General features: G+C 40.5%; 1 protein-coding gene across 3 annotated transcripts in view; it reads right to left on the bottom strand.

The window, feature by feature from the left end:
- Window positions 1-19,236, bottom strand: part of LOC126108555 (uncharacterized) — a 210,108-nt gene that overhangs the window by 113,150 nt on the left and 77,722 nt on the right. For 2 of the 3 annotated variants that reach the window (XM_049913841.1, XM_049913842.1), the window contains exons 8-10: window positions 18,647-18,739; window positions 11,739-11,828; window positions 873-910 (exon numbers count right to left, since the gene is read on the bottom strand). In XM_049913841.1, the coding sequence (XP_049769798.1) occupies window positions 873-910; window positions 11,739-11,828; window positions 18,647-18,739 (221 nt within the window). The remainder of the gene's footprint in view (window positions 1-872; window positions 911-11,738; window positions 11,829-18,646; window positions 18,740-19,236) is intronic. The other variant, XM_049913843.1, reaches the window with a different exon arrangement.

Raw genomic sequence — 19,236 nt, forward strand, 5'->3', positions numbered from 1 at the left:
CTCCCCCAGCAGCTTGCTGCTCACATAACCACAGGCAGGCTCCAGCACCCAGAGTGTGTATGAGCTGTGCCTGTGTGAGTCTTCTACTTAAAAATGACTTTGTCTAAAAGCTTAATATTTTAGCAGTCTTTTTCACATTGCCTACCTGCAACTCAACTCCTCTATGTGGTGAGTAACAATTTATCCTGTACATTTTATTGTTAGTCTTTATTCTTATATACTGACACTTGGTGTACTTACCATGTACTCAGCAGCATATTACTGAAGTGGTGCATCTGATTTAAAAATAATTGTTCATAGATGTACATAGCACATGGTACAGTAGCTCTTTGTTGTAATACATTCAGTTATATCGGATGGTTACAGTTTCTCAAAAAGTCCATGAAGATTGAATAAGTTGTTGTATTTTCTGCATGTGGAGACATGATACTGGGGGGGGGGGGACATTTGTTTTCCATTGGCTTACCACTGACTTACTCTCTCGCCTAATATGACTTGCTGATTGTGAAACCAACCACATGGAAGATATTTGTGATTTAAATTATCTTCCGATAAAACAGTCGCACAAAGAATTAGGAGAGTCTGTGACACGTATCGCATGGAGGTGTATGGGAAGGTTTTCTATGGTGGAAGAACACCCACGAAGGGGACCCGACAAGGGGCACGAGTACCGTCTATCTCATGTTCAATCCATCAACCATCATCTTCTGTGAGTAGCAGGTTGCAGAGTATCTTGACATTGTATAATGGAATGTAACTGTAAACAAATCCTCCAAAGAGGATGCCTTAGTACTTTTAAGAGATGGCCTGAGATCCTTAACCTTGTACAAAACAATAAAAGCACAAATAAAGAGATAAACAGTGAAACTTACCATGTAGTATTTGATGCATATTCTGTTGAGACCATGTCCTGTAACAAGTAATGGTTGTACTATATAAATTCAAGAAGTTATGATACACACAATAATAAACTATCACAGAAATTTGATTATTCAACAAGATTGGTTATCGACAATATACAGAAAAAGTAATAAAAATTTAGTCTCTGTCAGCAGAAATTACTTGGCAGATCCAGGTTATTACTCTCAACAGTGTAGCCACCTACAGCATCAGTCTCTTACATGTCACCATGTCCCCCAGGTACATGAAACTTGTGCTAGAAACTTTAAAGTCATGAACATGTTTGGTTTAAAAAAAATCAAAATTATGTTGCACAGAATAATTTATATTTTTTCTCACAGGACAGACTATTGTGAACACTAATAAAAAGTGATTCTCTCCCATAATGTAGCTGAACAGCACTGCCCATGACACATCTACAGTTCAGGATTTGAGAACAGATGCATTGTGTATAAACAATAATGTAATCTTGCTCGTTCAGTTTAATTATAGCAGGCAGCCCATGACTGAACAATTCAAGGCACATAAAACAAAGAATACCATCTCCAACCTAGATCATGAGAATTACTCAAATGTAAGGCATATGTTCACGTTATGGAAACAGACCGCAAATTTAAAAGTATGAAAACCAAAAAGAAGAATGTTAACACCACATACATCCTCCAGGGCACTGTACATTCAGATCTATATAGTGGTACTCCATCCTCTGGGGTGGCAGTGGGAGGGGGAGGGGGGGATAATTGTAAATTTCAATGAAATGTCCCACGAGTATTCATGCTCCACTAGAAAAATAGTTGTCCAGTGGTACATAATCAAGTGGATAGGCACACCACTGAGTGCTGTCACTTGCTGTGAACAACCAAATATGCCAACACAGTAGGGCCTTATGACCTGTCCACCTTGCATTACACGATCGCCAACATCAAAATCGTAGCATCGTCCTTAATGTTCTTCACAGACTTGTTACACACTTTCATCAAATTGTGCTGTCAGCGAACAAGATTGCATGAATTGGCTCAGCACTTCTGCTGCAATTTTAGCTGAAAACTTGGACTTTGGTCATTCTAGGAACTATATAAGGTTCAGGTAAAGTGAAAGTCTGTTTCTGTTCTCTTGTATCTTCTGGCTATAATCACTTCAGCTGCATCCAAAGGACCTGCGCCTATTGACTGTGTTGCCACGACCGAATCTCCTGTATTGTGACCATTTGTCTTTTTATGCTCTGCTCAGACACATTAATTGCATTCAATAATGAGCACCTGTGATTGTTTCACTTGATTTGAACACCTCATAGCACATGACGCCGAGCTCGTCCCACCAAATGCAGATCATGATCTCGGAGCCATGAAAATTCGGTTTGGCTGTCGACGAGGAAGCATGGCCACGACCTCCCCATGATTTTTTGCATTTAGAGTTATCATAAAGAACCCATGTTTCGTGCCCGGTCACAATGCGATGCAGAAATCCCTTCTGTTTTTGCCTCTGAAGCAACTGTCCACTAACACACAAACGCCGTTCAACGTCTCTCGGTTTCAGCTCACAAGAGATCCAAGTGGTGTAGAAAGAACAACACGTAATGTTGTCTCCGACAAAACACCGCAAGAATAGATATGTTCACGAGACTCATGTTTGTGAAATTCAGCTTGCAGAATGCAGACAGTAAACCCATCTGCATGTTTGATTTTAAGACACTGACCACATCATCTGTGTTGTTAACTTAAGAGAGATGTTGACCTAATTTTGTGAGTTTTTGAGTCGCTCTTAAGGTGTGCGTTTTAGAGCCCATGTTTACTAGATTTTGTTTTTTTGCTTTGAATGATTGTTCCCATTGTATCCCTTAATACTGCTCATTCCTCTTGCAACACCCTGTAGTTGTCTACAACGTGCTTTGCCAACCTGTGCCAGTGGCAGATGCTGTACTATAATCTCTCTGATCTCACTGTGTCATTTCTTGTTAAACTTGCGAGAGTGTACATTCCTACAAGAGCCAGCCAAAACATTGTTGCTGCTTGTGGAGCTCCTTTTATTTATTTATTTATTTTATTTTTACTTATTTATTTATTTTTTGTCCTGACAGGTTTCGCAAGTGTGGCTTTCAGTTTTGCAGTGGCATTTCCATCTGTCAGCCTCCTATTCTTCATTATAATCCTACACAATGACCTTCCATCACAATCACTAAACACACACTTTTGTCCATGTTATGACCTTTTTTTTTTCTTTTTTGCAGATTACGTTTCACTATAATTTTTCTGTAGTGACAAAGTCTCATATTCTGCTACTCCCTACAGGGCAGAGGCCTCAAACAGTTGATAAATACAGTGAAACCCTGCTTCTACACTTTTCAAGGGACTTCAAAAAAATTGTGTAAAATGCGAGAAAATGTAAAATGTGGGAAATAATGTTTTGTGCTTTAAAAGTTATGTATAGGATAACCCCTTGCACTTTATGTATGATAGATGTTCATTATTATCTAATAAAAACTGCTGATGTTGCTGTAACTGGTAACTGTCTGGGAAGGAGGAACATTTCACTCAATTTCACATGCCATAATTGATGTATTTGAAAGCCTGCAGCCATCATTCATTATTTGAATAATAAAATACTGCACTAGTTATGCGTTTTTTCATGCTTAGCACGACATGTTTCGAGAATTTTAACTAATTGTCATGTGCAAATATGTAAATTAGTACTTGGTATGGTGTTTGAATACATGTTATTCTGTGTCTCTTTGAGGTTATCAGGTACTGTGCCTCATCAGTTATGTATAAAATCTCTCTCTCTCTCTCTCTCTCTCTCTCTCTCTCTCTCTCTCTCACACACACACACACACACACACACACACACACACACACACACACACACACTATCACTCACATTGTTTGTGTGTAACATCACAAAAAATATATAGGTAAATACTGCACTTGACAACGAGAATATATTCTTGAAACATGTTTTGCTCCACATGAATAAAATTCATAACCAGCGCAGAGTCTAAACTAAAAACATTTGAGCAACAAAAAGTGAATTATGATATCAACTAGCGCTCCAAGTGGCCATACGGTGAAACACGCTAAAATATGGTTCGACAAAGGGGTCACGATGATCACAATGATCACGAAACTGCATTTGCGCAGTAGAGACAGTTTGGAAATGGCTGTGATTGGTCATGACATCTTCATTGGAATGAACCTAGTTACTACCATCAGCCACCACACCAAGCAGAGCGCGGCAGCAGCGGGAGATATGGCTCAAATTGTTCCATCTTTTACATGTTTGCCGGTTCAAATCCGCTGAGTAGAGTGCCCTGATGACAAGAAACTTAACCACAGGACATGTGTAAACACTACTAAATGGCCAACATTATGCCAGCATAATTTTTTTTCTCCACAAACATTTTTTCATAATGTGTAAATTGCGGGAAAATTGTAAATATGTTGATGCAAAATCTGATGCAAATTAACATTGTGGGCATAGGAAATTTGACGGGACCTATAAAAAATGTTGTAAACGGCAGGAAAACGTTAATTCAGGGAACGTAATAGCAGGGTTATACTGTATAAAAGGTACTTTTGAGCACTATATTGCCTCTACGTCATCGTGGTGTTTAGGGCAACAATACTTGCGTGACACTGTCAAAATATCGACGGGTGATGGGGTGCTGGGAGCAGATGCTCAGTGCCTAGATTCCCAGAAGATACCAAAGCACTGTATGGCCTTGGAGATATGAAAGTATCTGCAAACTACAGCACTCGCTTGCAGGGCACTTTGCGCTAATTGTTGGAGCACAGAGTAAGGGGGGGGGGGGAGGGGGGGGGGGATGGCCTTGGAGATAAGTAAGTGCTGATGCTGCTGTCAGTGAAATATGACATGCACAGCTGTCTCAATTGTTAAATGACACCACAGATAAGGTACTGATGCTGACATCAGCAAATTCCTGGCCACAAACTGCAGTGCCCTACTACTTACTGATGTAGGCTTTTCATCCTATGGAGGTTTTATTATGTCCGGGCAAAATATTTATGGTTACATCATTGTTTGTAGTACAATAATTTAAAAATTTTGCAATGGGTGTCAGAAAATACCTAATGTATACAACATGTGATTTTCAATCTTATATTTCAACTTCATTATGAAAATAAAAACTTGGAATAATGCACCTTCTCAACCAACATTTATATTTCTATTGTCGCAACCAATTTGTAAGAAATACATATACATGCATCGTTGGAACAAATTCACAGTTAGGAATTGCATTTCTTTGAAGTAAGAGGTGGTATTATATTTTATACACAATGGATGATATACACTCCGAAAGGGGCTACAGGTTTGAGCATATTTTAGCAGATATGCACAAGACTGACAGTGATAATGAATCAATTTCTGGAAATGGGGATGAGACCAATGCTGATGCAGATGTGAAGAAGATGATAATAGTATTCAGGAAACTTGTGGGCCTACTCATGTACCCAGAAATGGCCAACACAGTATCACCTGATGTGTGCAAGAAAGCTTCCAGGAATGTAATACGTGAAACTGCACATATTCCATGTCACCTCAGACAGCAATTACAGGCAGACTTTTTTATCACCAATGAGATGCTGAGTGTAATAGCAACGTATACCAATAATCGACCAGAAGATAGTAAAATTCTGCAACCATATCATCAGCACCGGATTGAGCTTGACTCTACAGAACTACAGGCATTCTTTGGTCTTCTAACAATAGCTGGTCTACATAAGGCACATGGGAAAATCTTTGAGTGAATTTTGTCAGATTAGTACAGTTTACCCATTTTTCGAGCCACAATAATTTTCAAGATTTCTTGATATTTACACGAGCCTCCGTTCGATGATGAACTTACAAGAGAAGAAAGAAATGATGTTTCTGGATCGAAAGCTGAACCCATATGGGCTGTGTCTGAAATGTCCATTGACACACACATTTTGTCTTATATCCCTAGGGCTTATATTACAGCTGATGAGCACCTGTGTACTTTCAGGGGACAGTGTCCACTCTGTGTGTACATTTCTTCAAAACTTGGAACGTATGGGATAAAAGTGTGGGCTACTGTAGACTGTGAGACCAGTTATCTCATAAATTCACAACTAGATATGGGGAAATCTGCTGAAGGAAGGAAAATAAATCAAAGGAAATGAGAGGTAAATGATTTAGTTGATCAACTGAGGGTAAGTGCTACAAACATTATCACTAAATCTTTTCATAAGTTTTGATTTGGAACAGGAACCTCTTATGTAAGTCTGCAGGCTTTTGTGGCCATTGTCACTGAAGTTAAAATCTTCTGGGTTATTAGGCCGCGTCATGCTTCTTCTAAAATGTTCAACGTTTCAACCCCTCTGCTGGGATCTTCCTCAGGATCTTTTGGTGCCCACTTCTGTTAGAACACTGTCAGAGACGAGTGTCGCATCCACTTATAAAGGGGGAATTTTCTGGCGTTCGTACTGGAGAAGTGATAGTATTGGTTAAAATTCAAATGGCTACTATTGGTGGGCCATAGTCATAGGCTAATAAAGGAGAAGGGGCATTGGTAGCTCATCTCCTGTGGATACCATTGGCGGTCATCGTCATTGGATAGAAAGGCACTATTCCACACTTATGCTGGAGAAAGGTTATTGGTTGAAATGCCTGCTACAGCTACTGGTTGGTCGTCATCAGTGGCTAGATTCCAAACGGACAGAGCAAGAGAGGAGGGGGAATGTTTACCCAAAATATTATTGTCGGCCGAGGTGAGTTGCAGCACGTTGTTTATGCCGCTCACACACCCCGGCTGCGTATTTACTTCCTTGATGGCGGGGAGCCACGATGCCGGAAGCCTATAGCCGCCCCCTCTATTGAAATTAGATGCATTCTTAGAAATTTCAACCACTTCTTGGACCTTTCTTCTATAAATGTTGGTTTCTTTAGCCAGTACATGTACGTTATTAAAATTGATGTCAGAGCCACAGTTCTAGTGATATTCTGCTACTGCCGATTTTGCACTTTGTTTTAGCCGCATGTGCCATTCGTGTTCCTTATTGCGTTCTTTAACAGTTCTTCCCGTTTTGCCTATATACACTTTGGCACAGCCTCATGACACTTGATAGATGCCAGCATTGTGAAGGTAATCAGGTGCATCCATTTTCTGTTGGAAAAAGTCTTTTATTTTGTTTTGACTAAAGAAAGATGTCTGAATACCATTTTTTTTTTAAATTCTGCTTATGCGGTAAGTGACCCCAGAAACGAACGGTAACCTGACAGAGTGAGAAGGCGGTTCCTCGTCATTCTTATTAGTGGTATAAATATTCCACTTAAAAGCCCTGTCGATTGAATAACTATCATATCCATTTGCCTCCAATGTCTCCTTTAAAAAATTCAACTCTGATTCCAAGTTGTCGTCGTCGCTGATGTGTTGGTATACAGAAGATCTGATAACACTCTACAGACTGTACAGAAAGATGACTACCACAAACAAGTATTTAGATGCCACTTCGCACCACCATCCAGCCCAGAAGCAAGCAGTACTCAGCACTCTGTCTTCACGTGCCCACCAATGGTAGCCATATGAATTTTGTAAGTGGACGCGACACTCGTCTCTGACAGTGTTCTAGCAGTAGTGGACACCAAAAGATCCTGAGGAAGTTTCCAGCTGAGGGGTCAAAACGTCGAAAATTTTAGAAGAAACATGAGGCGGCTTAATAACCCAGAAGATTTTAACTTCAGGAACCTCTTGCTAAGAAACTGACACTTACAGGAACTCTTCGGACCAAAGGACAAGAGATACCAAAAGAAATGTTGCCATCAAGACAAAGATCTCCCTTATCGGCCACTTTAAGGTACACAGAATACTGTTTTATCTTCTTATGTGTTCGTATAAAACAAGTCAGTTATTTTGTTGTCTACTCCACAAACATTTCATTTCATGTAAGTGAGCATGAACACGAAAACCTGAAGTAATAATGTTGCACAGTTCGACAAAGCCAGGAGTTGATATGGGTGATACAATGTCTACACATTACTCAGTGAAACACGGAACAAGAAGGTGGGCACTTGCTGCATTTTTTGATATAGTTGATTCAGCATGTCTCAAATACATGTGTGTTGTACTATAAATTTTTAGATGATATGAGAGGTAAAAATGCAAGAAGAGAATTCCTCTCAGAACTGGGAAAAGAACTGCTCAAACCTCACAAATTTTGTGCCCCCAATGCAGAACACAACACATTCATTCAGCAATAATTTCTTTAGGCTTCAAAGATCTTCTAAAGGGTAAGCAACAGGATAATCAGGATGCAGATGTTCCAAATCTGAAACAAAACAGGTGTGATTCCTGTCCAAGGTCAGAAAACAGGAAAGTGAATCGAAGTGATGAGTGTCACAAGTCTATCTGTAAAGAACAGCCACAATAAGAGTGTTGTGTAACGAGTGTTCACCATATGGGATTTAGAGCGAGTAGAAGTACATTTCTAACACAATTCCTTGTATCTGAAAATACACATCATATAAGTAGTGACTGACAGAAAGTCATCGAGTGAAATAGAAGTAATATCTGGTGTCCCCGAAGGAAGCGTTATGGGCCCTCTGCTGTTCCTGATCTACACAAACGATTTAGGAGACAATCTGAACAGCCCTCTTAGATTTTCTGCATATGATGCTATCATTTACCATCTTACAAAGTCATCAGATGACCAAAACAAATTGTAAAATGATTTAGACATGATCTCTGCACATTGCGAAAAGTGCCAGTTGACTCTAAATATTGAAAAGTGTGAAGACATCCACACGAGCACCAAAAGAAATCTGATAAATTTCGATTACACGATAAATCATGCAAATCTAACGTCTGTAAATTCAACTAAATACTTAGGGATTACAATAACGAATGTCTTTAAGTTGGAATGATCACTAAGATAATGTTGTGGGTAAAGCAAAACCAATACCGTGATCTACAGGCAGAACACAGAGAAAATGCAACAGGTCTACTGAAGAGACTGTCTGCACTGCACTTTTACATCCTCTACTGCACTTGCGCATCCTCTTATGGAATATTGCTGTGCTGTGTAGGATATGCATCAGATATAATAGACGGAGGACATTAAAAAAGTTCAAAGAAGTTAAAGCTTGTTTTATATGAGTTTCATTCAAATGAAACCCGGTCAGGGCGTCTACCTTTGCCTCACACATAAGGAGGCACCATGTAACTGCCGGTATGGTGGACCATCTACTGGTAGAGAGACTAACACACGCACACCGTTTGATGTTGCATAGCGCCAGTGTGGTTTCACACCGAAGAGAAGGTGGCCACGCAAGTTATCGTCCACTATCGAACATACACGTCAGTAAGCAGGGACAACAAGGAGTGATTAGATTTTTGGTGGCGTAGGGATTGGAGGTTGTGAAAGGTATCGACGGATGAAGGCTGCGCACAGCGAGTACAGTCTGAGTCGTTCAAGTGTTGTGGAATGGCGCAAATGATTCCCTGAGGGGTGCGAGTCACTGGAAGACGATGCTCGTCCTGGACAGGCTCTTAATGTCATCACACCGGAAATGGTTGCAGAAGTGAATGCTTTAGTCTCGACAACCGTAGAATCACCACAGACAAGATCTATCGATTACTGGGTATTAGCGTGGGCACCGCCCTCATCATAATGTGTCAACACTTGAACTTTTGAAAAATCTGTGCACAGTGGGTTCCCCACCAATGGACCACCAAACAGCGCAATACTTGAATGGAGCTGTCTTTGAGTCATCTGCAACATTATCATGAGGAGAAAGACGGTTTTCTGTTGTGTATTGTCACAGGTGATGAAACATGGTGTCACCATTTTGAACCGGAAAGCAGGTGTCAGATCAAGCAGTGGAAACATGTGACTTCACCACCTCCAAAGAAATCAAAGGTCATGGACACCAGTTCTGTTAAGGTCATGATGTGCTTTTTTGACCACACAGGCCCACTGCTTGTCAAGTTCCTGGAACGGGGAACCACCATCCATGCCCAGTGTTTTTAAGCCACTTTACAGAACCTTAGACGAGCTAGGAAGTCAAAATGCCGAGGCATGTTGTCCAGTGACGTTATCCTCCTGCATGATAATGTGTGCCCACACATGGCCAATGCAGTGGAGACGACACTGCAGCAGTTTCGGTGGGAAACTGCTGGAACATCCACCGTACAGTCCCGACCTTTCACAGTGTGACTCATGTGTTTGGACCTCTTGAAACAACCTACTCGTGGACATCGATTCGCAACAGATGACGAAGTGTGTGGACTGGGTTCAGGCCTGGATCCGACAGCAGCCTACTGGCTTCTTCAAGGAAGAAATCGACTGGCTAGTGTCGCAGTGGGATAAATGTGCCAACAGTTTTGGTGACTATTTTTAAGTGGGTGTAGTGTGTATAAACTACATTTTTGAGTTAATAAAATGGTTACCATTACTTTACACTAGTGACCGCTTTCATTTGAATGCCCCTTATACTATTGTGAAATAGGGGAGAGAGCACCACTGATTTGAAACAGGAATTGGGGTGGCAATCATTAAAACAAAGTCGTTTTCCATTGTTATGAAGTTTCAATCACCTATCTTCTCCTCAAGAGTGCGAAAATATTTTGTTGACAGCCACTTACGTAAGGAGAAACGATCATTATAATAAAATAAGAGAAATCAGAGCTCGCACAAAAAGATTTAAGCATTCATTTTTCCTATGTCGTGTTAGAGTGTGGAACAGTGCAGAAATAGCCTGAAGGTGAGTCAATGAACCCTCTGCCAGGCACTTAATTGTGAACTGCAGAGTAATTGTGTACATAAAAACAAAAATAAAATATCTACACTTTCATATTGCAAACATAGCTAGCACATAATTAGAACTTGCATACAACTTAAATTATAGCACACAACAACGGAGTTGTAAGTTCAACAATGTGCATGAGCTCACAATAAGTCATTGCTATCTTGCGAAAAAAATTTACATTTCATTGCCATATAGTTGCTAGAATCCCTTTCAGGTCAAAAAAGACACCACACACATAATAAGTTTCTCCACACCTGATACTGTGTGAGGATTAAATGCATGGTGTGGGTGCAATGTCCTCATTGGAGCCATACTTAACAGCACATTCAATGCTGCACGTTACAGGCATTATCTTGAGAGAACATTACTACGCAATTTGGATGCTCCGCCTCTCTAATAGCAATTTGGATGCTCCGCCTCTCTAATAGAGGGGTAGGTTTTTTTCCAGCAGGATGGCGCACCTCAACACTAGTCAAAAGCATCCGCTGATTCCTGCATGAGGTTGTTCCTGGGCATTGGATTGGCAGATGGGAGTCCAGTGGAACAGCCACCTTGGTCGCCAGATCTGACACTTCTGGACTTTCTCTTTGGGAGCACCTCAAGTCTACATTGTATACTAACATTCTATGAACATTAATTGACCTGCAGGAAAATATCACAGGGGCCAGTACAGAAATGCAAACAGCAACGATACATTCAAGTGTCCAACAGTGTCTGTTGCCATGTTCAGATGCGTCGTGTGCAGGATGGTGGTTCCTTTCAACACCTTCAGCATTAAAGGTATGGGCGCACAACTCACCGGGGATGGCAGTATCATTGTACTGTTAACCCTGAGGCCATCAGTGACTGATGATGTAACATTTTGTTTCTACAATTAAAGTAGATCTGTAGCATGCATTCCTCTCTTTGTGTTGTTGCTATCTCCACTAATTATGACTTTGTCCTATGGGCCAAGACTTCTGAATCACCAATGTATATGCTGACATAAGCTTAATATACCAAAACAATCAATAAACCTGCACTCACTTCATGTGCGACACTAAGAAATGAACACTTACAGTATTCTCATGACGATCCACTTCAAGTGCTGCTTCTGTCTCGTTTTTAACGTTATAAGTCCATTCCGAAGATGACGGTTGACCAAAATCCTTCAAAAAAAAATTAAAGGATCAAATTAAGCAACAAAAGAGGATCTGAAGTTCAGAGAGAAGTGATGGATAGTGTTTTGGGAAAAAACCAGTTGAACATCAACTAAAGTAAAACAAGGGTAACTGTTAAAGAACCACTTCAGTGCAAGGTCACAATAGGTCAATGATGTTCACAGCATTTAAAGGCCTGCATATTGTCAGTCATGCAACCATAATATTGGTTGCTAATGGCAACAAGGGGGTGGGACTACAGTTATCCAATGGTGAGCACAGCATGAGGCTACAGAATGTAGTATAACTGCTAACTGATGAGTATCTAACAACAGTGCTACAGTGCTAGTGGTGTTGATGCAAAGCAGAGCATTGGTGACAATAAACAAAGCAAACATTGCACCTACAACAACTGTTTCGTCAGAAATGGACCCACAGAATTTTGCAGAGCAAGGAAGAAATAGCAGATGAAATATTAGCATTTTTGCAAGATGAGTCAGCGGAATGCGCAGTGCTGTATATGCTCGACTCTGCGGACAATGTACACAAGGAGTACAATGACGATGATACGTGCTTAACGAGTGTAAGTGATACTGGAACAGGTGTCGAGCCATATAATTCATTATCCTTCTCAGACACGAAGCCACAAATCCCATTTCCAGTGAAATGTAATAAAGGACAATCACTGTCTAAGGAGCACGTACTAAACATAAGTACGTACATGGAAGACCGTCCGCAGCATCATAAAAAAACAATATGGGCATAATTGTATGTTTTACTACGCCACAGAATAAGTCTGCAGCAATATAATCATGTAGTGCGTAAGAAAAACTGCAGATATTCAAGGGAGGGCAGGACGCACTTGTTACAAAAACTGATGTTTGCGTGTTTCAAGAATGCTCGATACAATTTACATAATGAGCACAATAGTGATCTACTATGTTGTGCACATCAAATTGTGCACAACATAGATAACAGTGATTTTGAGGGAAGCAGTGGATGGTTAGATAAATTCAAACACCTCAAACACTGCTACAGAATTGGAAGACGAGGTAATGAAATTTCAAACAAAGCGTCAACTTGAGGATGCACAGCAGACCAAACAATCGGCCTGAAAATTTGTAGATGAGATAATGAAATTTATCTCAGCGTTTAGGATAGAATTTGTTTTCAGCTTCAACAAATTGGGATTTGAAGAGGCAACGCATACGAATGGAACCCTGGAAATTAGTAGTACCAAGAGAGTTGTATCAAGATAATTAACATCAATGCTTCCATGGATTCACATACAATTACGTTGATTGTTAATCTGGATGGTAACTCAACTGGAAAGTTATTTATTGGGCTGCAAGAAGCTCAAGGTGCTCTAACCCCTCCAATTCTTTCACATGTGCGTGATCTTGCAAGGGCAATAGGGAATATTTATATCACTGCAAGCAACAGTTGGAAAATGGGCATAATAGAACTACAACTATGGTATGAACACAGCTTTTGACCAATAGCTTGATTCCTAGTCAGCGTATAAAAATCATATTCCTTCAGAGCAAATTGTCCCTCCTGAAAAGTGTGTGACTTTACAATTCATATCACTTGGAGCCACTGGACAAATTCAGCCTCTAGATGTTTGTTTTTTCCATGCCTATGAAACACTATTACACTATCCGCAGCTGCTCCTTAAAGGATAGCCAGTTTCACAATAAGTTCCACGACAGACTGTTTGCCATTCAGTTGCATTCCATCAGTTCTCATCACCCCATTACACCAATAAGATTCTACATGCATTCTTTAAGAGTGGATACATAACAAAGTCCTGCACAGTTCGTAACTCCCAGGTAGTTTGCCTTCGATTTTAATGGTGCGAACCTTTGTGATCACTGTGGGATCCTGTTTTTCATTCAGTGTTCATGATGGTTTGTTTTAGACATTTCTCGATTGTCGATGATGTCCATTTTGTGAAGTGTAATACATAGAAGATCTGTTTAAAAAACTACAGAACATTCGTAATTTCGCACGAATGGTGTGTTGGAGCAAAATGCAGTTGGCATCCCTGCATACAAAGTGCGACAATAAAGTAATGAGACTGATGTGAAAAAAAATGTTGCTTACCGTTTTAGGCAAGTTTAGTGTTGTCTCCTTCAAAGTAGTTCCCTTCTAATTGCACACACTTTTACCAGCGCTTCTACCATTGATGGTAACATTTCTGGAACTCACCTTCAGTAATATCGTCCAAGACCCTCGTCACAGCTTTTTGGACATCTTGTGACGCTTGAAAACGGTGTCTCTTGACTGCCATTTTGACTCTTGGAAATAAAAAAAAGTCGCATGGAGCAATATCTGGTGAATAAAGTGGCTGTGGTAGTACTGAAATTTATTTTAAAGTTAAAAATTTCCGTACTGACGGAGCAATATGGGATGGTGCATTATCATGATGCAGAATCCAATTATCAGCAATGTTGCCACAGACACGAAGAACTCTTCTACAAAATTTCTTTGTAGTAACATTGATTAACTGTTTTCATTGATTAACTGTTTTCCAGGTGGCACCTACTCTTTATGAACAATTCCCTTGGAATCAAAGAAGCACAAAAGCATGCATTTCACTTTTGACTTTTTTTGGTCTGGGTGATCCCTTTCAGCATCATTGCGAACTTTGGCATTTTGTCTCTGAATCGTACTGAAAAAAAACCAACATTCATCACCAGTGTTAATACGGCTCAACAATTCTGGATTGATTTCCGTTTGCTCTAACAGATCGGCTGCCACATTTTTCAGTGTTTCTCGCTGTACTGGTGTGAGATTTTTGGGGGCCGTTTTTGCACAAATCTTTCTCATATCATAATCCTCAGTTATTATTAGACAAACTGGTTCTTGATTGATGTTCAGTTCTTCTGCAATCGTTTTCACGGATGATCTTTGATCAGATCGTACGAGTTCACGCACCCTGGCCAAGTTGACATCCGTCCGTGAGGTTGACGGTCATCTACTGCGGTCTTCATCTTCAACATTCATTCTGCCTTCACTAAACATTTTATGCCAACGAAATATTTGAGCTCTTGACATAACATCCTCTCCACAAGCCTTCTGAAGCTTACCGTAAGTTGTCATGTTTTCAGTTTTCACCGAATTTAACGCAAAAGGAAACGGCATACTGTTGCGCAATATTATGTGTTTCCATTTCTGTGACAAGAGACACAAGCATGTGTTAACTTATTACAGCACAACTCACGACTGAGCAGTTGCATTGATGTGCCGCTTGGACTAGAAGCAGCTTATAGACCGAGGTCAAAGATATTGTGCCTACGCAAGCCTGCTGGGTTTCCACATCTTTCAAAGAAAATCAGTCTCATTACTTTATTGTTGCACCTCATATGCCTGTGTTTAATATGTAACTGTCAGAAGTTTCATTTTTGTATGTCTCTTAGTTATTTTTCAGTGGTGTATTGAGTAGAACGTTGTGTTGCACAGTTTGTGAATTCCGAGATGGAAGAGTTAAAGGAGCAACACACCTGCTTTAAATTTTGTGTGAAACTCAAGAAAACCTTTATGAATGGTTCACATGGTTTAAAAATGGCCTGACAGAAATTAAACACGATTTTCTTTCAGGGTGCCCTTTAACATCTACCGATGAAGCTCATGTCAGGAACATCAACGAAGTTGTGAGTGCCATTTGAAGCCTAACTGGCAAAGAGATTGCAGAAGAATGTAACAATTTAATTTGATTATGTCATAAAATCCTGATAGCATCTTTGAATGCATCGTGTTACCCCCAAGTTCGTCCCAAGGCTCATGAGTCGAGGCCAGAAAGACCTTAGCCTCGCAGTCTGTGGAGAGTTTTTGAATGAGATGTTCTTTAACAGAATCATAACTGGTGATAAGGCAGGGGTCTATGGTTAGGATGTTGAGACAAAGGTTCAATCTTCTTCATGGGTCGGCACAGGTTCTCCAAGACTAAAAACAGCTCGTCGAGTCAAATGTCAAAACCATGCTGATAAGTTTTCTTTGACTTTTAAGGATTAGTTCATCACGAATTTGGGCCAGAGCGACAAGCTGTTACTCAATGGTACTATTGGGATGCGTTGCAACACCTGTGAGAAAATGTGAGAAGGAAATGGCCTGTAATGTGGTGACACTATTCATGGCTCTTGCATCGTAACAACGTAACTGCACATTCATCCCTATTGGTGCACCACTATTGCACAAAAAATAAAATCACTGTGCTGCCTCATGCTCTCCAATCTCCACACCTGGCCCCTGCAGACTTTTTTTATTTCCAAAGTTGAAAATCCTGTTGAAAGTACAAAGATTTGCAACGACAGGCGAGAGAAAAGAAAATTCACAGACGGCACTTCACGCTACCAGCAAGAGGCGTAAAAAGACTGTTTCCGGAAGTGGAAATGGTTTTGGAAGCAGTGTATCAATTGTGGAGTAGAGAATTTTGAAGGAAACCATGCACAATAAGTAAAAGGTAAGTGCAGAAAAATTTTGTGGACAAAGTGCCAGAATTTTTTTAACAGATTTTTTACATCCCACAGAAGGTTGGTCTCTGCACCTCGCAGACACTCATTTTATGTTACTCTCCTAATGCACATTGTGAGTCATTAGCAGCTAATATTTTTCTTGTCATAACTGTTAACACAAGTCAACTGAGCTTTACTAAAGATGGAACTTGCAACCTCGTATTCAAGGGGTTTCTTGTGAGTGCAGCCAAATTAAGTGCGAAGATGTTGGAAAAATTACATTAGCATGTGTGAACAGGGAAGTGGCTGAGATTTGGTATCTGTCCCGTACACTAACTGATGACAGGAGGAATGTATTGGATATGAAATGCAGACTGGCAATTTTAAGATAAGCTTACATGAGAAAATTAAATGATGGGTAGTCCTTCCGGAAAGTTTTTTTTCTTTTTTTTTCTTCAGCATAACCTGATATGGAAATAAAACAAGGATGATAATCAGTACAGATAACATGAGAATAAAAGCTTCTGAACTGTTGTGTTATGTAAGAATGCCAAATGTTAAATAATTGAAAGTCCGGTATGAGATGATTATAATTTTATGAAAGGGATAGATCACTACTCACCATATAGTGGAGATGCTGAGTCGCAGACAGGCACAACAAAAAGACTATGAAACAAGTAAGGGCTTCTTCAGAATTATACAAACACACACACACACACACACACACACACACACACACACACACAAATAAAACCACTGTATCTTGGTGCCGAGACCAAACTGCGAGCAACTGGGGTGCGTGGTTGGAATTGAAATAGAAAGCTGTGTAGTGCTGGAGTGGAAACTCTGAAGGTGATGGGTGGCTGAAGGCCAATGACTGACTAAGGTTGAGGCCAGGACAGTTGTGGGAATGTAGGATATATTGCAGGGAGAGTTCCCACATGTGGAATTCAGAAAAGCTGGCGTTGGTAGAAAGGATCTGGATGGCACAGGCTGTGAAGCAGTCATTGAAATGAAGAATGCTGTGTTGGGTAGCTGGCTCAACAACTGGATGTCCCAGCTGTTTCTCGGCCACGGGCTGTCGGCGGCCATTCTTGCGGACAGACAGCTTGTCGGCTATCATGTGCAAGAACAACACGGCACAGTGGTTGCAGCTTAGCTTGTAGTTCAGGCCTGGTTTCTTGGTTTCTTCCTTTTATGAGATAAGTGATGCTTGTGACTGGACTGGAGTAGGTGGTGGTGGTGGTTGTGGTTGTGGCGGTAGGATGTATGAGAGAGATCTTGCATCTAGGTCTATTACAGGGATATGAGCCATGAGGTAATGTATTTGGAGTATGAGTTATGTAGGAACAGATGAGGATATTGTGCAGGTTCGGTGGGAAGTGGAATACCACAGTGGGAGGGGTGGGATGGATAGTGGATAGGACATTTCTCATTTCAAGACACGATGAGAGGTAGTCAAAACTTTGGCGGGTGTGATTCGGTTGCTCCAGTCCTCGGTAGTATCGAGCCCCAAGCGGAATGCGCCTCTGTGGGCAGATGGTGGGAACTTGTAAAGGTGGTGGGTGACTGGAGACATAAGGCAATGGAGATCTGTTTCTGTACAAGGTTGCGAGGGTAATTATGACTCGTGAAAGCCTAAGTGAGAACTTGAGTGTATTTTGGAAGGGACTGAAGGCCTTTTCGGCAGTCTTTTTGTTGTGCCTATCTGCGACTCAACATCTCTGCCATATGGTGAGTAGTAACTAACTTTTTCATTATATTGTCATAATGCCGAGGCTAGGCCATATGGGTGCACACAGTAATTAGTGAATAAGCACTGAATCCCACTCTGGCAGAAACATCTGCCTGACACGATTTGACTAAAAAGAGGGATAGGTTGATACAAAACATCGTGATGCATCAAGGTATCATTAATTTGGTAATGGAGAAAAGTGTGGGGGGAAAATAGTAAACAAACAACAAATCTTTATTACAGCAAACAGGTTCAAATGGATATAGAATGGAGGATTTACGCAAATATGAAAAGACCAGGATGGGATAGACAGATATGGAGAGCTGCATAAAGTTAGTCTTCAAACTGATGACTCGAATGGTGGCTCAGTTTGCTGACTATATGTTTCTCCTGAGAGTCATTAGGAACTATATACTACAATGGAGAATAACAATATTTCTTTCTTTAATGTCTTTGAAGATAACTGGCAGGATCAGGACTACTAGCCAATGTAGTGAACTTAATTCTCTTGGAATTTTTGTGTCATTAACATTAGCCACAGTCTTACATGGGGAAAATTCACAGTCAGAATATAATATGTAGTACAAAGTCTCAGATCCTTACTGTGCAAGAGATGCTATAGAATGAGTACTTACATTATTCTCCATTTCATCCTTGTCGATTGTTAATTCTGGCTCGTTTTTAATGTTGTTAGTCCATTCCGAAACAGGTAGCAGGTCTTCATGAACCTGAAAGAAATTGAAACATGAAACTACATAATGGAAACCGTAACTAAAGTTCAGAGGGTGTTCGATACATAATACAATACATTTTTTTCTTCTGAAAACAGGTTGGTTTTATTCAGGATTCCAATACACCATACTATTTCCCACTCTTTTGGCTACAAAATCCTATTTTTCAACATAATGTCCATTCAATGCGACAGCCTTACATCACCCAACTGGGAGGGCCTGTATGTGCGCACGTTACCAGTCTACTGGTCGATGTTGGAGCCAATGTCTTATCACATCAATAAGCTCCCAAACCTCCCCATCATCCACATACAGCTTCCTGCGGTGTGCAACCTTTGTTGCGCCAAACAGGTGGAAGTCGGAAGGTGCAAGATCTAGCCTGTAGGAAGGATGAAGAAAATCAGTCCAAGAAAGTTTTGTGAGCTCCTCTTGGGTATGCAGATTGTGTTAAGCCTTGCATTCTCACGGAAATGGAGAGGTTTGGATGCTTTTTC

This window comes from Schistocerca cancellata, chromosome 11 (assembly GCF_023864275.1).
Source record: "Schistocerca cancellata isolate TAMUIC-IGC-003103 chromosome 11, iqSchCanc2.1, whole genome shotgun sequence".
In the NCBI taxonomy this organism is placed as follows: domain Eukaryota; kingdom Metazoa; phylum Arthropoda; class Insecta; order Orthoptera; family Acrididae; genus Schistocerca; species Schistocerca cancellata.